The sequence below is a fragment of the Coloeus monedula genome (genome assembly GCF_965178545.1).
Source record: "Coloeus monedula genome assembly, chromosome: 5".
Taxonomy (NCBI): domain Eukaryota; kingdom Metazoa; phylum Chordata; class Aves; order Passeriformes; family Corvidae; genus Coloeus; species Coloeus monedula.
In genome coordinates this window covers 31184104-31207021 of record NC_138785.1, presented here as the reverse complement: position 1 = coordinate 31207021, position 22918 = coordinate 31184104, and the positions used below count along the sequence as shown (strand labels likewise).

Below are 22918 nucleotides of genomic sequence, written 5' to 3'. Positions count from 1 at the left end.
GGATCTGACTTAGGTGTATTTCAAAAACATGGGATACCAAACACCCCGGAGTTACAAGCCTCCGAGAGGAGATTTCCAAGCTGTGTCTGTTACCTGGTGGACAGTTGCACTCTGGAGCCGCTTCTCTCGCTATTCGTATTTTCGCCAAGTGCTCGTAGGATTTCTGGGGGCGAGAGAAGCAACATGAGGCCACTCGGCGAGCTCACTCCGCCACAGGCAGCGCTCCCGACCGCGGCCGCAAACCGGAATTTACCGCTATGCCAGAAGCTGCGCAACCAGCGGTGGCTTCTTTGCTTGGACTCGGCCTAAGGTGTCTCGCTGACCTCACCACCCCCTCGTCAACAGAGCCAAGCCCGACACCTCGGGGTCTCTCCCACCGCCGCCGCAAGTGACGCCCGTCTTTCTGCCTTCCCGACACGCGCGGTCGAGAAGCGCAGGCACGGCGGCAAGTTACAGATGAGAAAAGCGCCTCAGGGGCGGCAGACGCAGGGTCCCCCGCCACCCCCTATCCCGCCCGCTCCAGCAGCCCGGGGCGCCCCCGGCCCGCTCCTCCCCCGGCCCCGCCGGCCCCCGGGGATGCGGGCTCACTTTCCCCGCTTCCCTCTCCACCTCCCACCCGAGCAGCTCGCCCCGGCCGCCCCCCTTCATGGCCGCGGCCGCCCCCCGCCCCGAACACCCCCCATGCCCGCCACACGCACACCGCACGACAGCGGCCACCCCGCCCCGCACACCTGGGCGAGAAGTCGCTCCACTTTCTCCTGCATCATCGCGTTCAGTTGCTCCAAGGAAAAGCCGGGCAGCGGCGGGAGCGGGGCGGCGGCAGAGAAGCCCCCTCGGGCGCCTTCGATGGCCGCGACCCTGGCCTGGAGGTCGCTGGTCCGCACCCCCAGGTAGACGCAGGAGGCCGCGGCCAGCGCCGAGAGGAGCGCGGCCAGCGCGGAGCCGACCGGCCCGGCCCGCCGCGGGCAGCGGTCCCCGCCGCAGCCGGGCTTCCCGGGGCCGGGCTTCCCGCTGCCGCCGGGCTTCCCGCTGCCATCCTGTCCTGCGGCTCCTCGGCTCTTCCCCAGCGTGCTCGCACACCCTTCAGCTGCGGCAGCTTTGATTTCCTTTCCTCCGCCCCCCATGGAGGCAATTAGTTTACAAACAACGATAACAAAAATAATAGCAACGAAGTAGGAGAAAATAAATAACAAAATGGCAAAATAATGATTTAAAAGAAGAGAAAAAATGCGGTAAGTAGAAGCAAAGCCCGCAGCCGGCTCACACACTTTGAAGGCGAAGCGGCGGCGCGCTCCGCAGCCCGCACCGCACCGCGCACCGCCCGGCAGCGGGTCGCGACCCACCCCGCGGCAGGGGCGGCGGCGGGGGGCGGGGGCGACGAGCCACAAGCCGGCAGCGGGGCTGGGTGCGAGACGAGTCCCCGCGGTTTCCAGCCGCCCGTCGGAGGGAGCAACGTGCTCTGCGAGCGCTTTGCCACTTGTCAGAGAGGTTTTCAGGCGCGGGGCGGGAAGCGCCCCCCCTCCGCCTCCCGCTCCCCTCCCCGCCGCCGCCGGAGGACTTGTTGCTCCCGCTCCACCTGCCTGCCGGCGCCCAGCAGCCGCGCCGCGCCAGGCGGGGAAGCCCGCAGGCGGCAGGCAGCCCGCGCTGCCCCGCTGTCAGCCGCGGAGCTGCCGCCCCGCATCCCCGCCCTCATCGGCATAATTTATTCACCTAGGCGGAGGGGCGGCCTGCGGGCCGCGGGGGGCTCTCTTTGCATAATGTATGCACGGCGTGCAGGACATCAGACTCACAAATTAGGAGGACGAGGGTCGCAGTGGCCTCGGGAGGGGCGCCCGCGCCCGGTGGTAGCGGGGAGGGGGCTGCAAAGGGCGGGGGGAGCTCCGGAACACTGAGCAAATTTACAGCGGTTTACGGCTGGGCTGTCATGCCCACGGTGCGGGCATAAAGCACGGGAGCACTCCGTTGTCCCGTTCTTTATTTTTAGAGTGTGGAGGATAAACGCGTATAACTCACCGTCGCAGGCAGGCGACACAAGGGCTCGCTTACAAAGAAGCAGCATGCACTAGCTTCCCAGGTTTAATTAAAAGTAAACCTTCCCAGGTATGAAGGTTTAATTTTAACCAATTTGTTTATTTCTCAAGTTGCTTCTTCACTGTTCCATGCACACTAGCCAGTTTTCATTGTGTCTGGTTCGATTGACTAGAGAAGGAGCATCACCATCCAAAGAACTGCAGGTGTGGCCTGATGGAAAGCTTGGTGGTTTCTGGTCCTTTCCTCTCTGCCTCTTACCTTCCAAATGCTGCATTGGCCTGCTGTAGTTTGGTTCTCATCTCAGCATTACCACAGTGCATCTCCTATAAAGCACTTTAATGTGACATTTCTTGTGTTTGATACACTTTTTGAACCAGAGAAACTTCTCAAAGCAGGACCAGATATTGAAAGAACACATAGCTCACTCTGTTTGGCATTTACTTGTGTGAACTCTGACTACTTACAAGATACGGGATGAAAAAGAGATTTGTCCAACTATGGCACTTCTCAGGCAAGACTAAGAATGTGGGTTTACACTGTGAATCAAGTTTTCTTATGGAATAGTATTTGTGAAGTTTTATTACCTATTGTTTCCCAAGTATTCAGTCACAACTGCCATGAAGACATGGATCCAAAAAGCTTTGCGGGTTTCAGTCTAATTACTTAGACTTTGAATAAAGTGTACCAGAAGTTCATAGCTAGTCATTTATTCTTCATAATTTGTCTCTTCTAGCCAGAGAGAAGAAACCGTGATTACATAGCCCTAGGTGATAGTTTCTTCACAATAAACAGTTAAGAGTTACAATGGACAGTTTGCAAACAAATTCCACCAAGCAGCATGTAACTTCTGGTCAGGACTTGTGAATAACAACTGCACTTTTAAAAACAAGGACTTGCTCACAGGCTATCTGTTGGCATTAAGAAGTTGAAATAGTAGTTGGAATTAATAACTGACAGAAGAAAATGCTCTTATTTGGCGCACAGCATGGGCTCCCTGAGTATGGTATGAGCAGTGCCCAGGCTGCCTCGGAGTGGCTGGCAGCCATTGGCGCCAGCTCCAGCTCTTCACATTACCCCCTGTTGTTAGTAGCCAGCACCATTACTCACCCCTGCTCGTGGTGACATCCAGCAAAGTAACTCTGCAAACCCTCGGGATATTGTTGCCATTTTCTGCAGGGTGTTAGAGAGGCTCCGCTGGGAGCAGGACGGCTGCCCGCACCCCGCTGCTGCCTCACAGCAGTGCTGCCTCACTTGTGGTGTGCAAGGGTGACATTTCCTCCTGAGATCTGGTCTTCTTATTTCAGGGCAGATACAGACATCCTCTGGCTGCTTCAGTGCCCCACATGGGGCACAGACAGCCACGTACCCATAGGTCAGTGTGACCTGGCTCAATGTTTTGCATGGCCAAATGATGCAATCTTTTGCCCAAGCATCTTTCTGTCCCAGCATCATGCCATCCGTTTGTTTTGGATAAGGCATATTCTACATCATAAATTAAATAGCCTGAGACAGAAGGTCCCTTGTTACATTAGATTTGCATGTACTTGCCATCATAAAGATTGCCAAATGAGCCAGATCACCATGTTTCTGTCGGCCACGGTGCAAAGCCATTTTCCTACTGAATAACAAATCTCAGGATAGATGTTTCTTATTCTGAAGAGGTATGATGAGAAACCTTTCTTTTTTCTGTCTGGGACAAATAGAAAATTCTGCCATACTAGAATCAAAGCTGAAACTGGGAAAGCAGAACTGTAAAATATCCAGAAATTGCTTTCATGCTCTTTTTCACAATGGGTAGCTATACATCTACACAATTGGGAGAAATGCTAGCCCTGCCTGGTTGCACCTCTGAAAAGAGACGAGGCTCATGCTCATGTGTACATGGGTCTTCTCAAACATATCCTCAGACAAAGGGAAACATGATGAAGAAGAGTGAGAGGAGAAAGACCAGTGTCAAGTCTTCCTCCTTGCTCCAGCTTAAAGTTACATTTTTCTTTTTGCTAAAGCTTGGTTCTGGGAAAGATGTCAGCTAAAAGTTTTTTTAAATGCTTAGAAATTACTTGATAATGGCAGAGTTTGAGAACAAATTATTTCCAATAGCTTTTTTCCTAATGTGTTTTCACCTCGAAACAGATAACAGAGTCTTTAAAAATGCAGATTAGCAGTATCCTCTGCTTGCAGCAAAACCATGGTGATTTTCCCAATGGAGGCATTATTTATCCACTTCACAGCAAGGTTGGTCCAAACAGACTAAACTGGACTGTGGAATCTGAGCAGCAAGCTAAATTATGCACAGTGTGATTAAATCTAGCACAGGAGTTGTTGTGTAGGCAAAGAACATAACACAGATGTTTTACCTGTTATAAAAATCTCCGGTCACGTCTGCCCGAGTCGAGAGCGTTAAGCAGCCATACCCTCCCATGCTCAGTTACTTGATACCATCAAGTGGACAACCGGCAGCTTTGCAGTACGCTTGTCCCATCTAAACACAATAAACCAGAGGAAAAAAACTGTTAAGACACAGCATTTGCTGCTTTTGCCAGCTTTCCACAAGCGGGAGGCAGAGCAAATCCAGGACATGCATATGTTCAGTGCCAGTGAGCCTGCTTCTTATTTTGCAGCCATGATGATGCCAGAGTCAAGAAGGCATCTACTTAGGATCATAACTAAGATTAAAAGCAGATTGCTGTAGCACTTTTGAGAATGCTATCCATGCAATGAAAGAACAGGGTTTCTTTTTTTCCTCTCTCTCTTAAAAAAAGCCACTATTTTTTTACCTTTTTTATTGGTGAAGATTTATAGGTCTTGAATTAGAGAGAGTAACTTGGTCTAAGGAGTTAAACTCCTATTCCAGGAGTAAGCCAGATGGCAGTTTGTATGGGCAAGCAGTAATTTAACTGCTTGCTGCCAGGAACTACATCTCAGATGTTGCTGGTTGCATTTAACATGTTAATGCCATGCAAGTTTAGGTTACAAAACACTTAAAATGCTTCAAATGCCTAGTATGTATCTGATAGCCAGAATACAACAGCTTGAAATAACTGTACATCAGGTGTTTTGAGCTGGTCACTAACATGTACAGGCAGAGTATAAAAAATGGCAAATCTGCAGCACTCCAACTCAAACAGTAGCAAAAGGAGGAGAATTTTAAGTATAGTCTGCTGAAGTGCTCATGCACACAGACCTGAGGCAGCCACGCTTCCCACCAAGAGGGAAGTGCTCTCACTTTGAAGATGCAAATCTCTAAGGGCCACGTTTCAGCAGATTTTGTGTATGACCAGGCCAAAGGTATTGACACAAGATGCTACTGTTTGCATTTCATGGGTCTGTGTTTGAAGATGTGGATGGTGTTTGCAGATAACAATTTTCCACCAGACAGGACTAATGTCTGGAGTTCTTTCCATAGTTTTATGTCTGCAGCATGCTGTATTCTGGCTGACCAATCCACAGTCCACTACTGGATTTCTTTACCAGAGACAACATAAACTTGCGACTAAAATTATGCAAAAACAGGTGAGTGAAAAATAAGCATTCATCTGCTGAAACAATGAGCCATGTTCAATTTTTGATATATATTGCATGTATGACCAGGAAAGGCAGAAGGCAGAGAATAAATATGAATAGGGATTTGAGTCTAGGACTTTGAGTTAGAGCTGAGACTACACACACAAAGATAAACGCTTGAATGGTTAATAATGGTTATGCAAACCCTTCTTTTGCAAAGGTTCCCACTTTCAAACAGAGCTTATATATTATTCATTCTATGTGGAGTCGAATTGTATCTGCATTCTGTTTCTTCCTCCATTCATCTCTCTCCTGCTCAGTTCAGCCTTCAAATTAGAGTGCATCTTGCACCTTAAATGAGATTTTACTCAACTTTTGTATACTTACATGGGAAAAATGCAAGGTGGAAGCAGAATCCAGCACTTCTCTCACTTCTCAGCTCCCTGGCAGCTTAGGTAGTATGGTATTTCTCATTGACCTGCTCATAATATCTGCCAAGATAGCTCAGAATCACCAGAAAAACAACTTACTTCACTGTTTTGGGAAGAAAGTTGGAAAAGCCTTTTCCTTTCAACTATCCAAATTGATTGCCTTCTGTCACTTTAAATTTAATATAAGCACATTACAGTATACATGATGCAGTACATTAATATACTTAGCAGATGGATAACACTTGCTCATGATTTACTTAGATATACTCATTTCACATCTACTGTACAAACACTTCATATATTTGAATCTTTAAGTCAGACTTATCTTCAGACTAGAGGCAGTTGAGTCACATGAGCATGGGATTTAGTTTATTAGTTTCATAACCTTACTGGTACTTTGGCAAACCTGATATTAAAAATAAAAAAATAAAATAAAATAAAATAACCCCTTACATCTGGATTTTAATATATTTCACAGGATTTCCTTTTCCAACATGATGAAACCAGCTCTCCTAGACCTACAAACTGATTCAAGACAAAATTCAGACCCTGTATGTCATTCTTTACTAAAATTCACAAGTAATTTTCACATGAATGTGCTACAAAACACTTCATAACAGATAAACCAACTGTCTGACATTTTTCATAGGCTCAAATACTTGCTTTAAAATGCAGCTGATTCTTGGGAAACTCTGGCAAGAGTTTTACTGAATTTTACTGAATGGAGAGCCATCATCAGAAATTAGGATGAGGAGACCAGACCTGAGAACCTCAGGTGGAAAAAAAAAGATATCCTTGCCCTGGCTCGAGGCCAGTTAATATCCCTTGGTTCCCTGGTCTGTTTATTTGTGTATGAATGAACACCACTGGAATTCCTGGGTCGTGGTGAAAGGCTGGGAGGACAGAATTTGGACTAAGAGTTTCTGAGCCTGCAAAGTCCTATATTAACACATAACTTCACTCACGTGTGTAGTCTGATCCAAATCAATAGGATTAGTCATGGAAGTAAACTTTCACATGTGCTGGAGTATTTGGAAGGTATAAAAATGCCAACACGAGGGTCAAGATGGATTCAGCACAGAAAGCTAATTACACAGCAGGGAAATTCTCTTCACCTTGTTAATTCCAAATTTCTGGCATGCAGAAGCAGTTACTTTCAAGGAGAGAATTCTTTTTTCTCAGAGAAATGATTACAATAAAGAGTATACTGCTGGGACATCTCAGTGGAAAGCACCTCTGAAAAAGATAGCAGTAACTCTGGGTATATTTTTATGCCCCAACACAATTACTAGAAATGTAAAGGTCCTGCAGGATATTGGCAAACATAGAATCATTGTAATGCAGATAAACTAACATTTCTGTAAGCACTGTCAACGATTTACATTCTTGAAACAGGTTGAAACTTCTGAAACCTACAGACATTGTGGGTCAAAGAAGGACAAGTTTATTGTGGAACAAACAATTAGGAATAAGAAAAGGCAGAAGACAGAAGGAGGAAGGTTTAAATACCAAATTAAAAGGAAGGAGCCAGGAAGCAAGCAGAATTAAAATCCCTGAATGGATTTTCAGAGGGTGTGGGAGATGGTTGCAACAGGAATTCTTCCCTTGGTTCAGTGGACGGTGTCTTCCAAGTGACTCAAAGACAAAGTCTGGTGATTCCCACCCCACCCTCCACCCCCCCACCCCCCCGCCCCCATTTGGAATTAGTATCTTCTGAGTAATTTACCTGGAATAAAATTTCTTCTTATAAGAACTGCGCATCTGACTATCAGTGCGCCATTTTATACTGTCATCCACAATTCTACTCAGGGCCGTGTCCTTATCTCTCTTTAACCAAATTACTGTGGTGCTATCAAATGAAAATCCCTATCAGAATGTCCATGACACTTCTTGAGGTTTCTATTTTGTGTTTCTAGGCCTGAAGGAGGCAGTGGTGGGCTCAGAAGACTTGTCTTTTCCAACTGGTGGTTGAATCTCTCATTATTTCAGTGAGATCTGGGAACCAATGTCTACATGCTCACTCCTACCTCCTCAGTCAGTCAGTCACATCACAGGAAAAAAGCGTGGTTCAGCAAATTGTAAAAAAGTCAATGGGCTAAGCACAAATTCTCTGTCATAACTCTCAAAGCTGTTGTATCATAAAAGGGGAGTCTGAAAACTAATTTTAATTTCAGATTTGGTATCCTGTGTTACAGAATTCAATGAGATGTTGATATAAATTTTTAAATAAAGGGTGATTTACCTTGGGCAAATTTATCCTACTCTTCTGAGGACAAACAGAATTCTATCAGAAGATAGGTTCTGGATAAAATGCAAAAAATTCAAACAGATCAAACTTGGATAAATATAAATCACAATTTTGTTACTTTTTTTTTCTGAGCTAATCCCTAATTTGACTAATTCTATCAGTGGTGGTCCCTGCCACAGTTATTCAAGTACATTTTCAAAATGCTCTGCCATTAGTAGCTGAAGATTTTAATGCACTTTCGAAGGACATAAAATTTGCTGAGAAATTGTTGTTTGCTCATGAAAAATTTCCAAAGAAAAACCTTTCTTTCCTGATCATGCTCAGATCAGTTGTATACGGTATCTCCTTTCTTAGGAAGAAAAAAATGCCCAAGTGCATCATAGGGGGGAAAAACCCAACACAAAACCAACCAACAAACAAACAAACAGATAATCCTTCTCTTAAAGGCTTATCAACATCTGCAAAATAACTGCTTATTTCCTCTGGATCAGAACAAAAGATGCCTGCAAGTGCATGACAAAACCTACACAACAGGGTTACTACTACAAGGTGTAAAAGAAGTGTGTATTATGGATGTCACTTCTTTTTCAGAGGTTTTGAGGGGACATTCTGGTTTTCTCACACCTTTTGTCGCCGCCAAACTGCCACCTGTCGGATGACCCACTTTCCCTCTCTGCAATGAGCTCCAGTCTGCCTCTCTGCAGAGTGGGAGAGCACATGGAGATGGTCAGCAGGCTTTCCAGAGCTCCTGCCTTGGTGACTCTCTAGGCTTCTCTCTCTCCACAGAAAGAAAGGGGGGGGGAAGCTTAATTCCTTGAAGGCTACAAAAAAGCTTTTAAAGGGTGTTTTGTAGGGAATGGGATGGTCAACCATTGAGGCTGGTTCCAAAAATCAGTGTCAGAGGTCTCCTTGTCGTGTCTTTCCATCTATGAACAGCATTGTGATCTCTTCCACATGAAATTACCAGAGAAGGAGGATGGGGTAAGACACCTGCAATATCTAGACAAAATTTAAGTTATTATGAAAATTACAGATCTAAGATATCTGATCACAGCCTCTGAGAGCTGCAGAGCTAAAAAATTAAGTCGGTGGTCAGAAAAGTGTCTGAAACCTTATCACAAACATTTAGGACATTTTTCTTTGCCGTGAGTAGAGAGATAAAGGAGGCCAGTCAGGAGATACCATCAGCTAAAGAATCCATAGATCTCCTGTAGATTTCACAAGAATAAGCACAATAAAATAGCCCGGCTGCTTGGGATTACAAGTCCCAGCCTTGTGTCTGCATCATCTCAGCTCCATCAGGCCGCCAGCTGCTAGAGACTTTACTGAATCTTTCAGGGGCATAGATTCCTCAAATTGCTGTCATAGACTTCTTGTAGCTGTCATATTCTTTACATTACTTATTTTTATGCCAAAGGTAAAGTAAAATTGTCTTCCCTATTTTCCATGCGTGTAAGAAAATTTAAGTCTTTGATGATAATTCTGGCTATGGAGGCCTAACCCAGTCAGTACTGACTGACATAAGGGAGAGAGGGACTACTAGATAACATCTCAATTTACCATCCTAGGTATTACTCATGCTCCTCAGTCCTGGAGCTCCTCTGCAGGGCTTCCATTTTCCACACCCCTGCTATGCTTCTTTCTCACCCTGAGCCCTCCACACGTATGCTCTCCAGAAAGTTGCACTGCTGCATTGTAGATGTCTGTTTAGAGGTCAACACCAACTTTCCTTCTCCTCTAACTTTCCAGGATTGCACTGTCAAAAGCAATCAACTGAAAGTTACATGTAAGTTAAATGCTCTCTCTGTCTCAGTCTCTCAGGGAGTTGTGAGACCCTGTCTTTACAGGTGAGCAGGAATAGATTGACAACTGCTCATATGAGATCAATGGCAAATGTGAGTATTGGGGAGGGCTGATAAAGGAGGAAGCTGGAGGAGAGGGGTACATGCTACATTAGCATTGCAGAAAGCAACTATGAGGGAAATATGAAGAAAGGGAATTTACTATGGACTCTTACAGTTGCTCCTAAAGGCTGTTTCTTGATGGAGCAGAAGTAGGACCAAGAGACAAGAATGGACAGGCTTTGGTGGTGGGGATGGTAGCATTACAGATGAAAAGGTTGAGGGGCAAAAAAGATGTATGATGGTGACACAAAAGACTCGATATTCATATGTACAGGGACTGTGATGAGATATAGGAATTTTAAAGTTCATATTTTACCAGCTAACTGGAGGACAGGATGAAGACCTCTTGTCTGGGCTCAGCAGATCTAAAGATGAAGAAGGTGCCTCTCACATTTGGAGAGACTGCCCTGCACACTGCGCTGGGAATGTCTTGTAGCAAGAAAGTGTTGTATGGACTTAAGGAAGAGTGTCTTCCAGCTGAAAGCTTTGTTTTGAGTTGGTTAAAACCTCTAAAAACATGTCCTTCTGATGTTTCTGGTTAACAAAAGCTTAAGTCTAAAATTAAAACAGTCCTTGTGTTAGAGGGACAGAAACAACCCCAGTGGGCTTTGGGAGCAGCATTCCCCCAGTGGAGCAGGAAAGGGAAAGCTTTTGATCACTGCAGCTAAAGTATTTTCTGCTTGATGTGGAAGGCCAGGTGGGTGAGCAGGGTTGCAGAGCACAGCAAGGCTCTCTGGAGAAGGATCTATTATTTTGGGGGTTTGGTCTCCTGAATCAAAGAGAGGAAAAAAGGGTTTGAGGAGAAGTCCTCTTCCAGGGTACTTACTGGTGTGTCTGCTTTCTGACACATACCTACTCAACATCAGCGCTCCAGTGGTTTTTGCCTGACATCATATTTAGATAAACTATCCTCCTGAAACAGCAGGATGATTTGTGTATAATTCTTCATTTTTATTGAATGTGGACTTCTACTAATTTAAGAAATCTTGGGCTCTTAATTTTCCATTTCATCTTACCCTTGAGGATAGTTTGGTTCTGTTGTATTTTTCTGTACTTGTCTGTCCTCTGTGATTGTAAATGCTTGAGACTTATTAAATATAAAAGCTCTTTGATATCAGCTGGAGCACAGCTGAGGATTAAGCCTGCCCCTCAGTGCTCTCTTTGCCTGCTGCTGTCATGTGTAAATCCTATGTAGGAGTCACTCCCTTCCAAAGAAATCAGCTGTAGCCTGCATGAAACATAGCAGATGCTTTGCAAAACATATCGGAAAGGAAGTGAAGATACCTTTTCCAATGAACTTTGTGATAAATATAAAATCCAGCATCAGAGCAGCCTCCCTCAGGAAACCAGCAAATAGGCATCTACAACTCACTCATCTATAAAATGCCTCCTAGAATCTTTAATGGCTGTGAGCAAGCACCTCTCAGCTCTGTGCCGTATGGGAAGAGCTGGAACCAGTGTGGTAGCAGCAGTGCCCACAGGAGCAGTGCTGGCAGGCTGGCAGGCTGTGCTGCGTCTGACACGTCACAACCACCCGGGCACATCTGGGAAACGCCCCAGTCAGGCATTGGGCTCAGCTAACCCCAGCTCAACCTGGTCTCACAGCATCACATTTCTATGTGTTACAACTGCAAGCAACAATACCTTAATCTCCAGAATGTAAGAAATACTTAGAAGTTTCTAAGACCAAAGCAAACCGGTAGTATTGGTCATTAAAAGGTAATGAAATTTGGCTGTAAGGTCAGAATCTACTTTTTCTGGCAATGATCAAATATTTTGCTGCCAAGGTTTCCTCAGCTGTACTTTACGTTTTAGTTATTTGAGTCTCCATTAATGTGTCTGTTCTGGAACTAATTTTTAGGTGGTTTACCCACAGGAATACCAGCCCATATGCTTAAAATAAAATGGGGGATATATATAAATATATATACACACGTAAAGAGAGGGAATATAATTTTTTTTTTTTTTTTTTGCAAGTGATAGCATGCCTGTATGTGATTACAATGTGTAAAAAACACTCCAAAGCCTTCTTCTCAATCCATATTTATAGGAAAAGTCCCATGCACTTATAAAAGAATGAAGAGTTCTGAAACCATACCGTAAATCAGCTGTAAAACTTCATTAGCAACAACTGTGATGTAAAGTTCCTTGGACCAATATGAGAGTCCAAGGGCCTTTGCAGCCTCTAGGTTAGGTAGCTGTGCTGCAGGCTAGTTGCTCCTCAACACTCAACCATAACCAAACTCCTGCTCTGCTTTCCAGGGGAGCTGCATGCTGCCCTAGTGTTTTCATCTGGAGGTTGGTTTGTTTGGATTTTGGTTTTTGTTCTTGTTTCTTCACTAGAAGCTGATTTGAAAAGATACACTGACAAAGAAAGGCAGATAAGCTGTGGGCAGGTTTATTGCTGCTGCTGCCATTCATATCCCTGTGAATCAGGGCACGTTGGAGCAATCAGCTCTTCAAAGGAGTCTGCCCAAATGTTGCTTCTTCCAGATCTGATGTTAACATGTACTGATTTATTACAGTCAGGAGCTGGGACCCATCAAAATCACCCTTATAACACCCTGTGTTTATGTCACACCTTCACTGTTTCCTCTTGAAGCTCCCGTGATCCTCCCCCAATTAAAAGCTTGTCTCATCTTCTGCTTGGTTCAGAGACAGCATCCTTCTTTCCAGCAGTTTGTCCCCTTTCTGCCTGCAGCTGCACTGCCACCCCATCCAAGTTCTGTAGGTTTCTGTAGATCTCTACTGCCAAACACCCATTGAAGACAGACCTTTTACATCTTCCTGAACATTTTGAGAAGGATTGTAGCTCAGTACAAATGTTTGCAGTGCTGTCTCTTGAGTTATTGTGATGGTGGCTGTATGAAGCAGTGATGTGCTGATGGAAAGGGGTATGTGTTTGCAGCTGTCTGTTGGCAGGAGCTCCTTGTGGGCCACATACCTGATGGCATTGCTACAGGTCAGTGAGACCTACCAAAGACAAAGAAGTTACCTGAATTTAGGGTAGGACTCTCACACCAAATATCTCTTTATTTCCTCTGTTTTATTGATCTTATTTTGTTTTCCCAGTGCCTTATTCTGTGCATCCAAAGCCTGCATTTTTTTTAGAACTTAAGCAACTTGTTTTGTCTACCTCTTGTGCTGCCGTGAATTTTGTAGGATCCTATTTAAGGCCACAAAGATCACTGTTCTTTCCCCATGAGCTGGCTGTGTATTCAAGTGCCATTAATATTAAACAGGATTTCAGGGAACACATTGAGGGAAAATAATCCTCTTTAACACCTCTTTTAACATACCTATTTTATTTCTTTGACATTTCTCACCTCTTGAAGCTATATTCTTATTTCCCTGTCTACACAAGCATAGACCACATCTCACCCTTCTAACACAACTCTCTCCTTCCTCTCTTGAGGACTCTCAAGGATGCCAGGCATATGGTTCTTTGTGCTATTTTCTTTTTCACTTCCATTTAAGAGATGCTGTTTGCTTCCTCTCCAAACCAATTTTCATTCAGACACCAAAACCGCTTCCCCTCTGTTTTGATCTGAAGACGAACATGTACTTGCCTGAAGCCATATGATGTTCTAAGACTCCTATAAAGATTCATTTATTTATTAGCCTTCTTTGAGCTTGATAAATACAACCCTTTTTTTCACTGTGTCTTTCACCCTTAAGTACTTCACAAGTTACAGCTCTAGCACTGACAGAGAAGTGCTGTGGGCTCTAGGGTTGGGCAGCCCTGTTAGAGTAGATGTTGGGAAAGGAAGTGTTTTCCCACGAAATTCAGTCTCAGTCCATGGGCAGTGACACTGCTTGTGGCAGACAGAATGAGGAGTTAATACCCAGCTTCACGTGCTGTTTCCTTCTTGAAATGATAGCATGAGCCACCAAGTGCCATTTCTACATATCTCCAAAATATAAAACAGCATTTCTGTACTCAGATGAACCATTTAGCTCCAGCTCTTGATTCAATTGTTTTTCCATTATCCAAAAATGAACTGTTAAATGAGTTGGAAATCTGTTCTGGACTAAAGATGTCTTTTCTATAGTACTAATTGCTAACAAACTGAAACAGAATACTAAGGAGGAGGATAGGTCACTTGCCTGGAATTTAGTTTTAAAGGAAAATTATCTGGGCCTATATTAACCATATCTTAGAAATCTTAGAATGAAGGCACTTAACACTTGAGATTTTGAGGATGTTGCAATTTGTCATATATGACTTCTTTAATTGCATGTAGCTAGCTTCCAGAAATGTCTGTACGGCTTCACAGTTACCTGGGTAGTATGCTGGTCACAATTTCTAGTTTTGTGTAAGGATTACAAGGCATCTCTAGCATAGTCATTGCCATTTTTTGCAATGATTGTTACTTAATCTTGGCTATCTCATGTGCCTGTGATATGAATCAGTAACAGCACGCGGCCAATCAACCTTTATTTCCCAGACAAGAGAAGTAGCTGATAGTGTAATGAAGAAGTGCTTAAATAAAGTATCATTCCATCTGGAAAGTTACAGCACTAGAGGGTGCGAGAGAACATGGACCCTGTCTTTGAAGACAGCACTTCAAAGGTGTACATAATAAAGGGGCAGTATGAGCCATGCACAGGGACACCAGTAACAGTCCCGGTGCTGCGGGGAAAATTCCCACATTACTGTTTGCTTTTTCCTCTTTTTTTATTTTTCTCCCTTCTCCTGTTAACAGTGGCCTTGTGAGGACAAAGTGAGAGCTTTGGCTCACGTTCACTGCACAGCCACCACAGCTGTGCTGCGGGGCTGCCCTGGCTGGGCACTCTGCCGTAGGCAGCTCCTCTGCAGCAAGCAGGGCCCAGCAGCACCCGAGCACCTCAGCCACCCGCACGCAGCACGGCAGCCCACAGAAAACTGGCTCCAGGAGCAGCTGTCTGAGCCACCACCTCATGCCAACACACTGACTTGTCGCTGGCCTCTGCTATTCCTCCCGAAGTCAAAGATAAACAATCATTCATACCATGGGCTTCCTCTTTAGGCTTCGTTCATGTCTTTACTTTTCTTCTGGGTGTGCTTTCTTCAGCTGTTGAGCAGGGCTGTGTAGCCAGGAATCTGGGAATGTCTCAGAGTGAAACGCTTTCCTCTGGTCTTTCTCTGCAAGACAGCACCGCAGGTGGCAGCTCTTTGAGAGGGGAGAAAGAGAGTGAGAAAAGTTCTTGCCCTCCAGATTTCAGAAGAATACCTAGTCTCAGACCATAAGTGAATTTGAAACTAAATTCGTTTTATCTGCTTTGAAGATTTAGAACCAGTCTCGTCACTTTTTAATGAAGACCTGCCACAATTGTGCTTTTTGAGTTCTTCCCATTGGTTAAACAGGCAATTTACCTTCTAGTTTGTTCCCACTGCTGCTGATACCACAAACACATTTACTAAGGCAGGCAGACACTCCTTGCACATCAGGAGGCAGAGGGGTTGGGTTTGTCTGAACGTTACGCAGAGTCTTGTCATTCCGGACCTGTTGGCCATTGTGAGGAGCTCAGACTAGGAAAAAGACATTCCTGGGGAGCAGCAGTGGGAAGAAACAAGATGACTCCTCCTCATTTACCAGGCTGGAATATTGGGGGATTATCTGCAACGTCCAGGGGAGTGCACTATTAAATAAAATGGCATAATTGTCAAAAAGGGCATGGAGCATTTCCATACTGCCTGCTGTGCTTCATAGGCACGTGCAGAGTTTCACTAACATGTCAGCATGTACTGAGCACAGAGAAGGAAGGCAGGAACCAGCTAAGGTTTTACTGTGTTACCAGATCACCAGCAGAGAGGCAGAGAGGGAAAGGGGCACCTTTGGGCTATGCCCCTGCCTGCAGCGACAAAAAGAGGTGCTCAGAAGCTGCTGCCCCATCACGCTGGGCAGAATTTAATGGTCTAACTCAGACCAGGAGAGTGCTTTTCAAGTGAATTGCCTGATTACCCACCATTATCCTGTTCTATTGGCAGTCTGGGTGCACAGGGCTGGATGCCTCCCAGCTGTAATGAACTGGGATGATGTGGCTGGGGATGAAGCTGGCGGGGAAGGCCCTGAGGCCTGTACAGTGCCAGTGCTGTGTCAGGAGCACCCAGGGTCCTGACCTGCATCTTTGAAGGGATCACAGCAAGGAACGGGTCTCAAACGGGTAGGAGTTTCCAGGAACTGAGGAAGTGCTTGATAGCTCCTTGTGCTGTAGAATGCTTAATGTAGTGAAACCATTATGTTACTTTTAGGTCCAGTTTTCACAAGTGAGGCGTGAACACAGGCTTTGTTTTTTAAAGGTGTGACTCTTCCTCCGCAAGCTGTTCTAAATATATGCCTCCATGTTCAGTGTGCCAAAATAAATGTTCTGCTACATTCTGACTCTGGTTTGGATTTTCATTCTGAGTTTTAAGCCAGTAATGTGCACAGTTACAAATTAGGTATCAGTGCTCAACCATCAAGTACATGATACTTCATGTTGCTTTGGTCATCTTTCCTCTTCCCCTTAAGTTGTTGGCTCATACATTGCTAAGAAAATTATAGAGAAAAGAAAGTCTTCGAAATAATAATTAATTAAATTCCATTATATGAACACATTGATGCCAATTTTTTTAAATTTTTTAAATTTTTTTTTAGGGAAAAGCCTATATTCCAGTTAGGTTTCAAAAATAAACCTGATTTCTTTTTTTCTTTTTAACAAGACTGCTGATCATGCTGGTAAAAGCCGAGCAAGCAGTACTGGCTTTGTTTAAAGCCTCAGCTGCTCAGGTAGCCACCAAATATAGCTGAGCTCTTACAGGAACTGCTTGTAGGATTCTAGTAGTGTTTAGTTTGAATATAAATCCTAGTTCTAGGGTTTCATACCGCAACTAGATTTAATGTAAGTGAGATTCTGATCTGGAGCCAAGCTCCACATCTGACCAAATCCAAATATGTCAGAATCCCAAAATGTATTTTAAGTATATCACATAACAGACTCCCAGAACATCATGAAAAGTTATATGATAAATATAACCAAATAGGAATGTTTTCATAAGTAAATGAGTTCTTGTGCCATTGAGCCCTTCTGCCATGGTGTTGAGGGTGCAGGGTCAGATCCTTATCCATCTGTGCAGAATAGGCTTTCGTTGTGCCGATGGGCTTGGACTGCTCCAAAGCCATGTTTGATGGGCATAACATCAATTGCAGAGATGAGAAAAGGAGCCAAACTTCTCCAATGCTACAACCAGATGGCCCAGCATGAAACTGCTGCGCAGGAGGGGCCCACGTTGAGCACTGCTGATCCTCAGGCCAGCTGCGAGGCACCCATTTGTCTGAGAGATGCGGCACCACGGGCTCCAGCGCCTGCTCTTCCATGCTCTCCGCAGGTGGTTACCAGGCAACACCGCAGCTTCAGACCCACGTTGTCCTCCCTGCCACGGGATGGATGCATCCGTCACTGCTGCTGCTATTGGAAGAGAGAGAATATGATTTTGGAGGAGGGTGGGAGGAAGGTGGCTATAAATGAAGGAGATTTATACATCCCCTACCCCCTAGATTGCTGTAGATCAGCTGGCTGGTACTTGTAGATAGTCTTCAAGGAAAATTCAGGGTTCTGAATTCAATCATTTCACAGTAAATGAGATTACTGTGAAAGGAGAAAGATTCCAGATGCTTGCTCTCCTTGCAAAAGAGCTAATGCTCTTGCCTGATTTTTCAGAGTAAGCAGTTGTAGCACCTGCCTTTCCTGAGCTGTGCAGTGACGCAGCTCACCCTTACAGTGACCTTCAAAGGGGAAAACAAAAAAGAGGAAATAGCTTGTATGCAGAAATACCTATATCACATCTTGCAAGAAAAGACTCTGAAGAGCGCTTGCCTGCTGGCTATAGCTGATGTGATGGGGTGTGGGGCTGGAACTTCACCCTGGATTCTCACACCATTCCTCTTTTACAACCAAAGAAGGTGACTGGTTTCTGCTTTTTCTTGGCTATTTTTCCTGTGGCTGGGTTCACAGCCTGAATAGTTAGGATAGGAATCTGGTGCAGTACTTCATTCTGCTCCCTGCCGTAGCATCACATATATGCACAAGACAAGGAGGAGGAGCAGCCTGGGTGAAAGCTGGGGGAAGTGCCCTGCAGAGAGCTTTCCCTATGCCTGCTCTGCCAGGGTAGCCAGTACATATGCCCAGCCTGCTGACCCCAGCTTTATGCTTCTACAGAAACATCTCATCCTGGCCAGCAGTGCCAACTCCTCCCCTTGAGCTATGAAGAAACATTTCTACAGACCATGAGGGATGCAACATGAGGGAGAGAGAAGGAGTGGAGAGGAGATGCTTTCCTCCCTAGCACATCCATGTAGTACAAAGTGTAATTTAGCCCTTTGCTTCACATCTAGTTGCCCTTAGGTGCCATGCAACCAAAAGAAGCCCGGTCTTGATTTGCTTTTGGGCTTTCTCAGTTGTGTTATACACCTATTCCTCAAAAGTGCTTCCTAATGTAGGCACACGAAGGATGCCTGTATCGAGGAATGCTCACTTACTGGACTTACCTTGCTCACAGGCAGAATGGGCTTCAGAAGGACCCTTTTCACACTGCCTCCTGCAAAAACCGGTATAATATATTCCTATTAAAATCTCTGTTTAAGCAAACAAGGAAACATGATAAACTATGTTGAGCTTTCATTCAATTTCAAAACATGAAAATGTTTGCAAAAAGAGACCTGATTTCAGCAAGCCCTATTTTTTGCATATTCTTTGTTGCAAGATCTGCTCACTGCCTGAAAATGCTCAGCATCTCTCCAGGTAAGGACCCCAGGCCCACATTCAGGGTAAATACGGGTATCAGAGGCTGCATCCAAGGGAGGCCTCACCTGATGAGCAGGATCAGCAGCCGTGCCTGTGCTGCAATGTGACTGCGTGACGGGGCAGGGAGGCAGCACATTCTTCTCCCTGCCACAGGCATTCCCGCAGAGGCAAGGAGGCTCAGGGGCTGCCAGCTGCTCGGCCCTTTGCTGCTGGAAGAATGCAGCTGAATGTAAAAACTTGTCACCAGGCTGAAGCCACAATACACCTGTCCCTCCTGTCAGTCTCCTGCAGCAAAGTCTCACAGGGACTTAAAAACTCAAGCCATAAAAGTGGGATTTAACAAGCCTTATTCTAGAATGCAGTATGTAACATCCATGCTCCATATGTCCCATGATGGGAATGTCCATTTAAACCATGCTATGTAAACAAGACAACAGCTGTGGAATGGCATGAGCCATCCTGCAGTAATTCAGAGAAGAGTTAGGCAAAACTTTAGATGAACATTCCTTTTTGTTAAATACCTATGCCCAGAGAAATGGGAAGAATGTGTGATGGGGATCAGTGCCATCTCCTTTTTTTATTAAGTGGTAGAGCAGTGAGAAACCTGTCAGAAGGAGGAAAATGAGTCCTCCAGTAATGAGAAAAAGGGAAACTATTTCCCTTTTTCATGTTGTTAACAGTCTTGTGTCTAGCCTGGAAAGGTAACACCTTGAGAAGCTACTTGCACTCACCTTTTATAGGTCAGCAGTGTGGGAGCCCTGGAGGAATGTACTCTGCTAAATGTATGGAAACAGCTGGCTGCAGCTGAATCAGTTGTTTCCTCCCTGGAGATAAATGTTTGTCTGTCTTTTTTTCGGCCTGTTTTCTTAAAATCTAAATTAGACTGCCATAATATAGAGAAATTTCCTGATATGTCTAGTGAAATATAACAAATGCAGTAACAAGCAGTGCTCAGAGAATTACTTTTTCTGTTTGTTAGCTGAAGTGAAAGGAGAAGAATTGTGGTTTTCTCTTCATTCCTTCAGTGGCTTTTCTTCCACATCCAAACAAATACATTAATCTGTGGTTAAACAAAATGTTTTATTCCACGATAAATCAAACATCTTGGCTGGTTCTTCTCCCCCTCCCCCCATGCTCTCCTTTATTAAACTTAGATAAATTGAAACTAAGCATCTCTAAATTGCAGGTCAAGATGCTTGACCACTCTTAAAAAAGCAGCCCAGTGGTTTGATTAATTTGACTTTAACCTGAAAATAATTAGTTTTACCAAACTTTTATTATTGGTTAATAAAACTTCTAGCACTGCAATTTTCCTCTGTTCTGGTTACAATATATATACTGACATTTGTAAAAGACACTAAGATTTAATAACCTCCTAGGAAAATATTGACCAAGACAAGAGGTCAATGTTAAACTGTCAAATCAATAAATCCAAACATTCACACTGGCTGTAGTTAATCTGCTTATACTTATTTTTAAAATAAATAAATTAATTAAAAGCCAATATTATCAAAGAGGTTAAGGTTGCTGAAGCTCAGAAACACACTTATTTATCACATTGTTTACAATGTAATAAGTAATAAGTGTTTACACGAAACATGGAAATTAAAACTGAAGACCATCATAAATCTTACCTACTTGACCTAACGAGAAACTAGGAATCATCATCACACACATACTTTTCACTTGGATATTTAAAAGCTGCATTTGACTAAGGTAGCTTGTAATCTTAGAGCTTGAGTGTAGGCTTGCAGGGTCAAAAGTGAGAATTAGGTGTACTCTCTTCAAAATATGTACTGTGCCAAACATTCTGGCTAAACTTACTTGCATTGAGATACTGGTAGCTTTGGAAGGGAAAAAAACTCTCAGGGAGGGGAGGAGAGATTTTATAAGGGCAATTTCTTCAAAGCTCTGGGTAGGAAGCCAAAATCTACATTTAAGAAGGTTTTCAGGAAGGAAATCAGAACAAGGTGTCCATCTTAAAGAGCTTTCCATCTGTGGTTCTGGAGCAGTAAGCCTTCCTAGCAATGATTCCAACTTCCCCTAAAATCTGTTATTTATGATAGCCTTGCGATAAAAAGTTAGAGCCCTGCCTGAGTTACAGGGAAGTGGGCATACACCTTGTCAAGCTTTCAGAGAGGATTTTGAGAAGAATTTCCCACTTACTGAATTATTAATCCTGTGTTTGAAAGAGGTACAGCGCAGAAGCTGAGAGCAGAGGGGGAACAGTCTTCTTTCTCTTCTGCAAAGCACATCCTTGAACAAAATTTAAGATCTCCAGACCTTTATTTTTTATTTCCAGAACTCAAGCAATTTCTTGGCCATTGATTATCTGCGAGCTGGAAGTGCAAATCACCATGCAAATGAGTACACCAAGGACACTTATTAACAGAAAGGCAACAAAGACTCTTCAGGAAAAGACAGGGGAAGCAGGAAAGGAGAAAAGGTTCCCATGGGTCAGTTGTGGGGTTAGCAGAGGGAATTCAAGGCTTGGAGCTGAACCATCAACAACCTCTCTCCACCCTCACAATGGGGCATTGTTCAAGCATTTTGGTGATGTCCACTATTAATAATGGTGTATTCTCTTTGAGTAGCATGCCCTGGAAACTGTATGGATTAGACATCGAGTCCCACATACTTTAGCAAGGGAGAAAGAGAGAAAGTGTAAAAAAGCTAGGCTTACTCTTGCATTCCTTCACCATTGAGGGCAATGGAATAACGCAAAGCATGCAGGAAAATGTTCTTAATAAGGTGTGTCATCTGGTTGTGCAAAGGGGAGGGAAAATACAACTGTAACACTACCAGTTTCATCCAGCTTTCAACATTGGGATCATGGCTGTATTTTCTGCCCTTCATGTTAATGCAGCTGAAGTGGATGAGGTCTGCAGAGCACTGTTTATTTCAGTTGTCAGCTGTAATCACGATCACCATCACTCGTGCTGCGGCTGTGCCCCGTGTAACAGGATAGGGGTCCCCCATTCTCCCAGACCTTGATGAAGTATAAAGGACATCAATCCTGTCCCAAGCAGCTTACCATGCATCCACCAGGCAACAAGCCTGAGCAACAGCATAAAAGCAAGCAGTGAGGCGGAGCAGGTGCTAAAGGGAAGTTTGCAGCATTTCTGGGTTACAATTGGTTAGCTTTTTATCCAGCCAAAGGTGTCGGGACTATTTAGAATTGTTCAGCTTATTGTAAAATGAGCAATTAAATGATAACAACTCTGCTCAGGCACAGTTTCACGTGGTCCCCTGAGCACGTTGCTCTCAGAATGTGGGATCAGTGAGTTCACGCTTAGATTGCATTAAGACTTTGTGTTTCTCACACAGCTCTAAAACAAGTCAGCTACAAAGAGCTGCAGAGGAGGCAGAAAAAGATGATGTTGGTTGTAGAGGATGGAGGAGGATGGCCACAGAGGGAATACCAGCTGCAGTTGGAAATATGTGGAAATATGGCAGTGGGTTTAGGTTGAGTTTTCAGTCTACAGCATTCACATTTTCCAACCTGGTGCTGAGAGCTCAGAGACCCTTGGTACTACATGTGAGAGCAGCTGCAGGAACTGAAGGTTTGCCTGGTGGGTAGCATGCAACAAATGACTCTCAAGGACAAAAAGGAAGATAGATCCACAATCATATTCAGAAATGAGGCCATTGAAGAAAAGTAGCATTGCAAGCCACACAAAATAAGTAGGTGGATAGACAGCAGGCTTGTCTACAGGGGAAATTTAGTACCAACTCAGCTAAGGTGTGAATTTATACAGCCCTAGCTACTCCACACTAGCTTCCTGTGTGGATAGCCTTAATCTGTACTAAGAATGCTCCTGTGAGCACAATGACACATTTACTACTACGGGAGTTAATGGAGAGCAGCTAATGCGCTGCGAATTCGCACCCTGGAGAGCACCATCCTGCCTGCCCCTGCTGACTGCACAGCAGTGCTTTTTTCAGCAAGGGGCTCTTCAAGCCACCTCCAGTCAGGGAAAGCTATTCTAAATGCTGATGCCCTGTTGGGACTGGGCTGCCTGTGCGACCTCATG

At 44.5% G+C, this 22918-nt stretch overlaps 1 protein-coding gene across 1 annotated transcript in view; it reads right to left on the bottom strand.

The window, feature by feature from the left end:
• COL25A1 (collagen type XXV alpha 1 chain) overlaps positions 1-1124 on the bottom strand; it is a gene marked incomplete at both ends in the record, with an annotated part of 297729 nt that extends 296605 nt beyond the window's left edge. The window contains 2 exons of the mRNA XM_082281981.1: positions 94-163; positions 732-1124. Of these exons, the coding sequence (XP_082138107.1) occupies positions 94-163; positions 732-1124 (463 nt within the window). The remainder of the gene's footprint in view (positions 1-93; positions 164-731) is intronic.
• Between the last annotated feature and the right edge of the window lie 21794 nt (positions 1125-22918).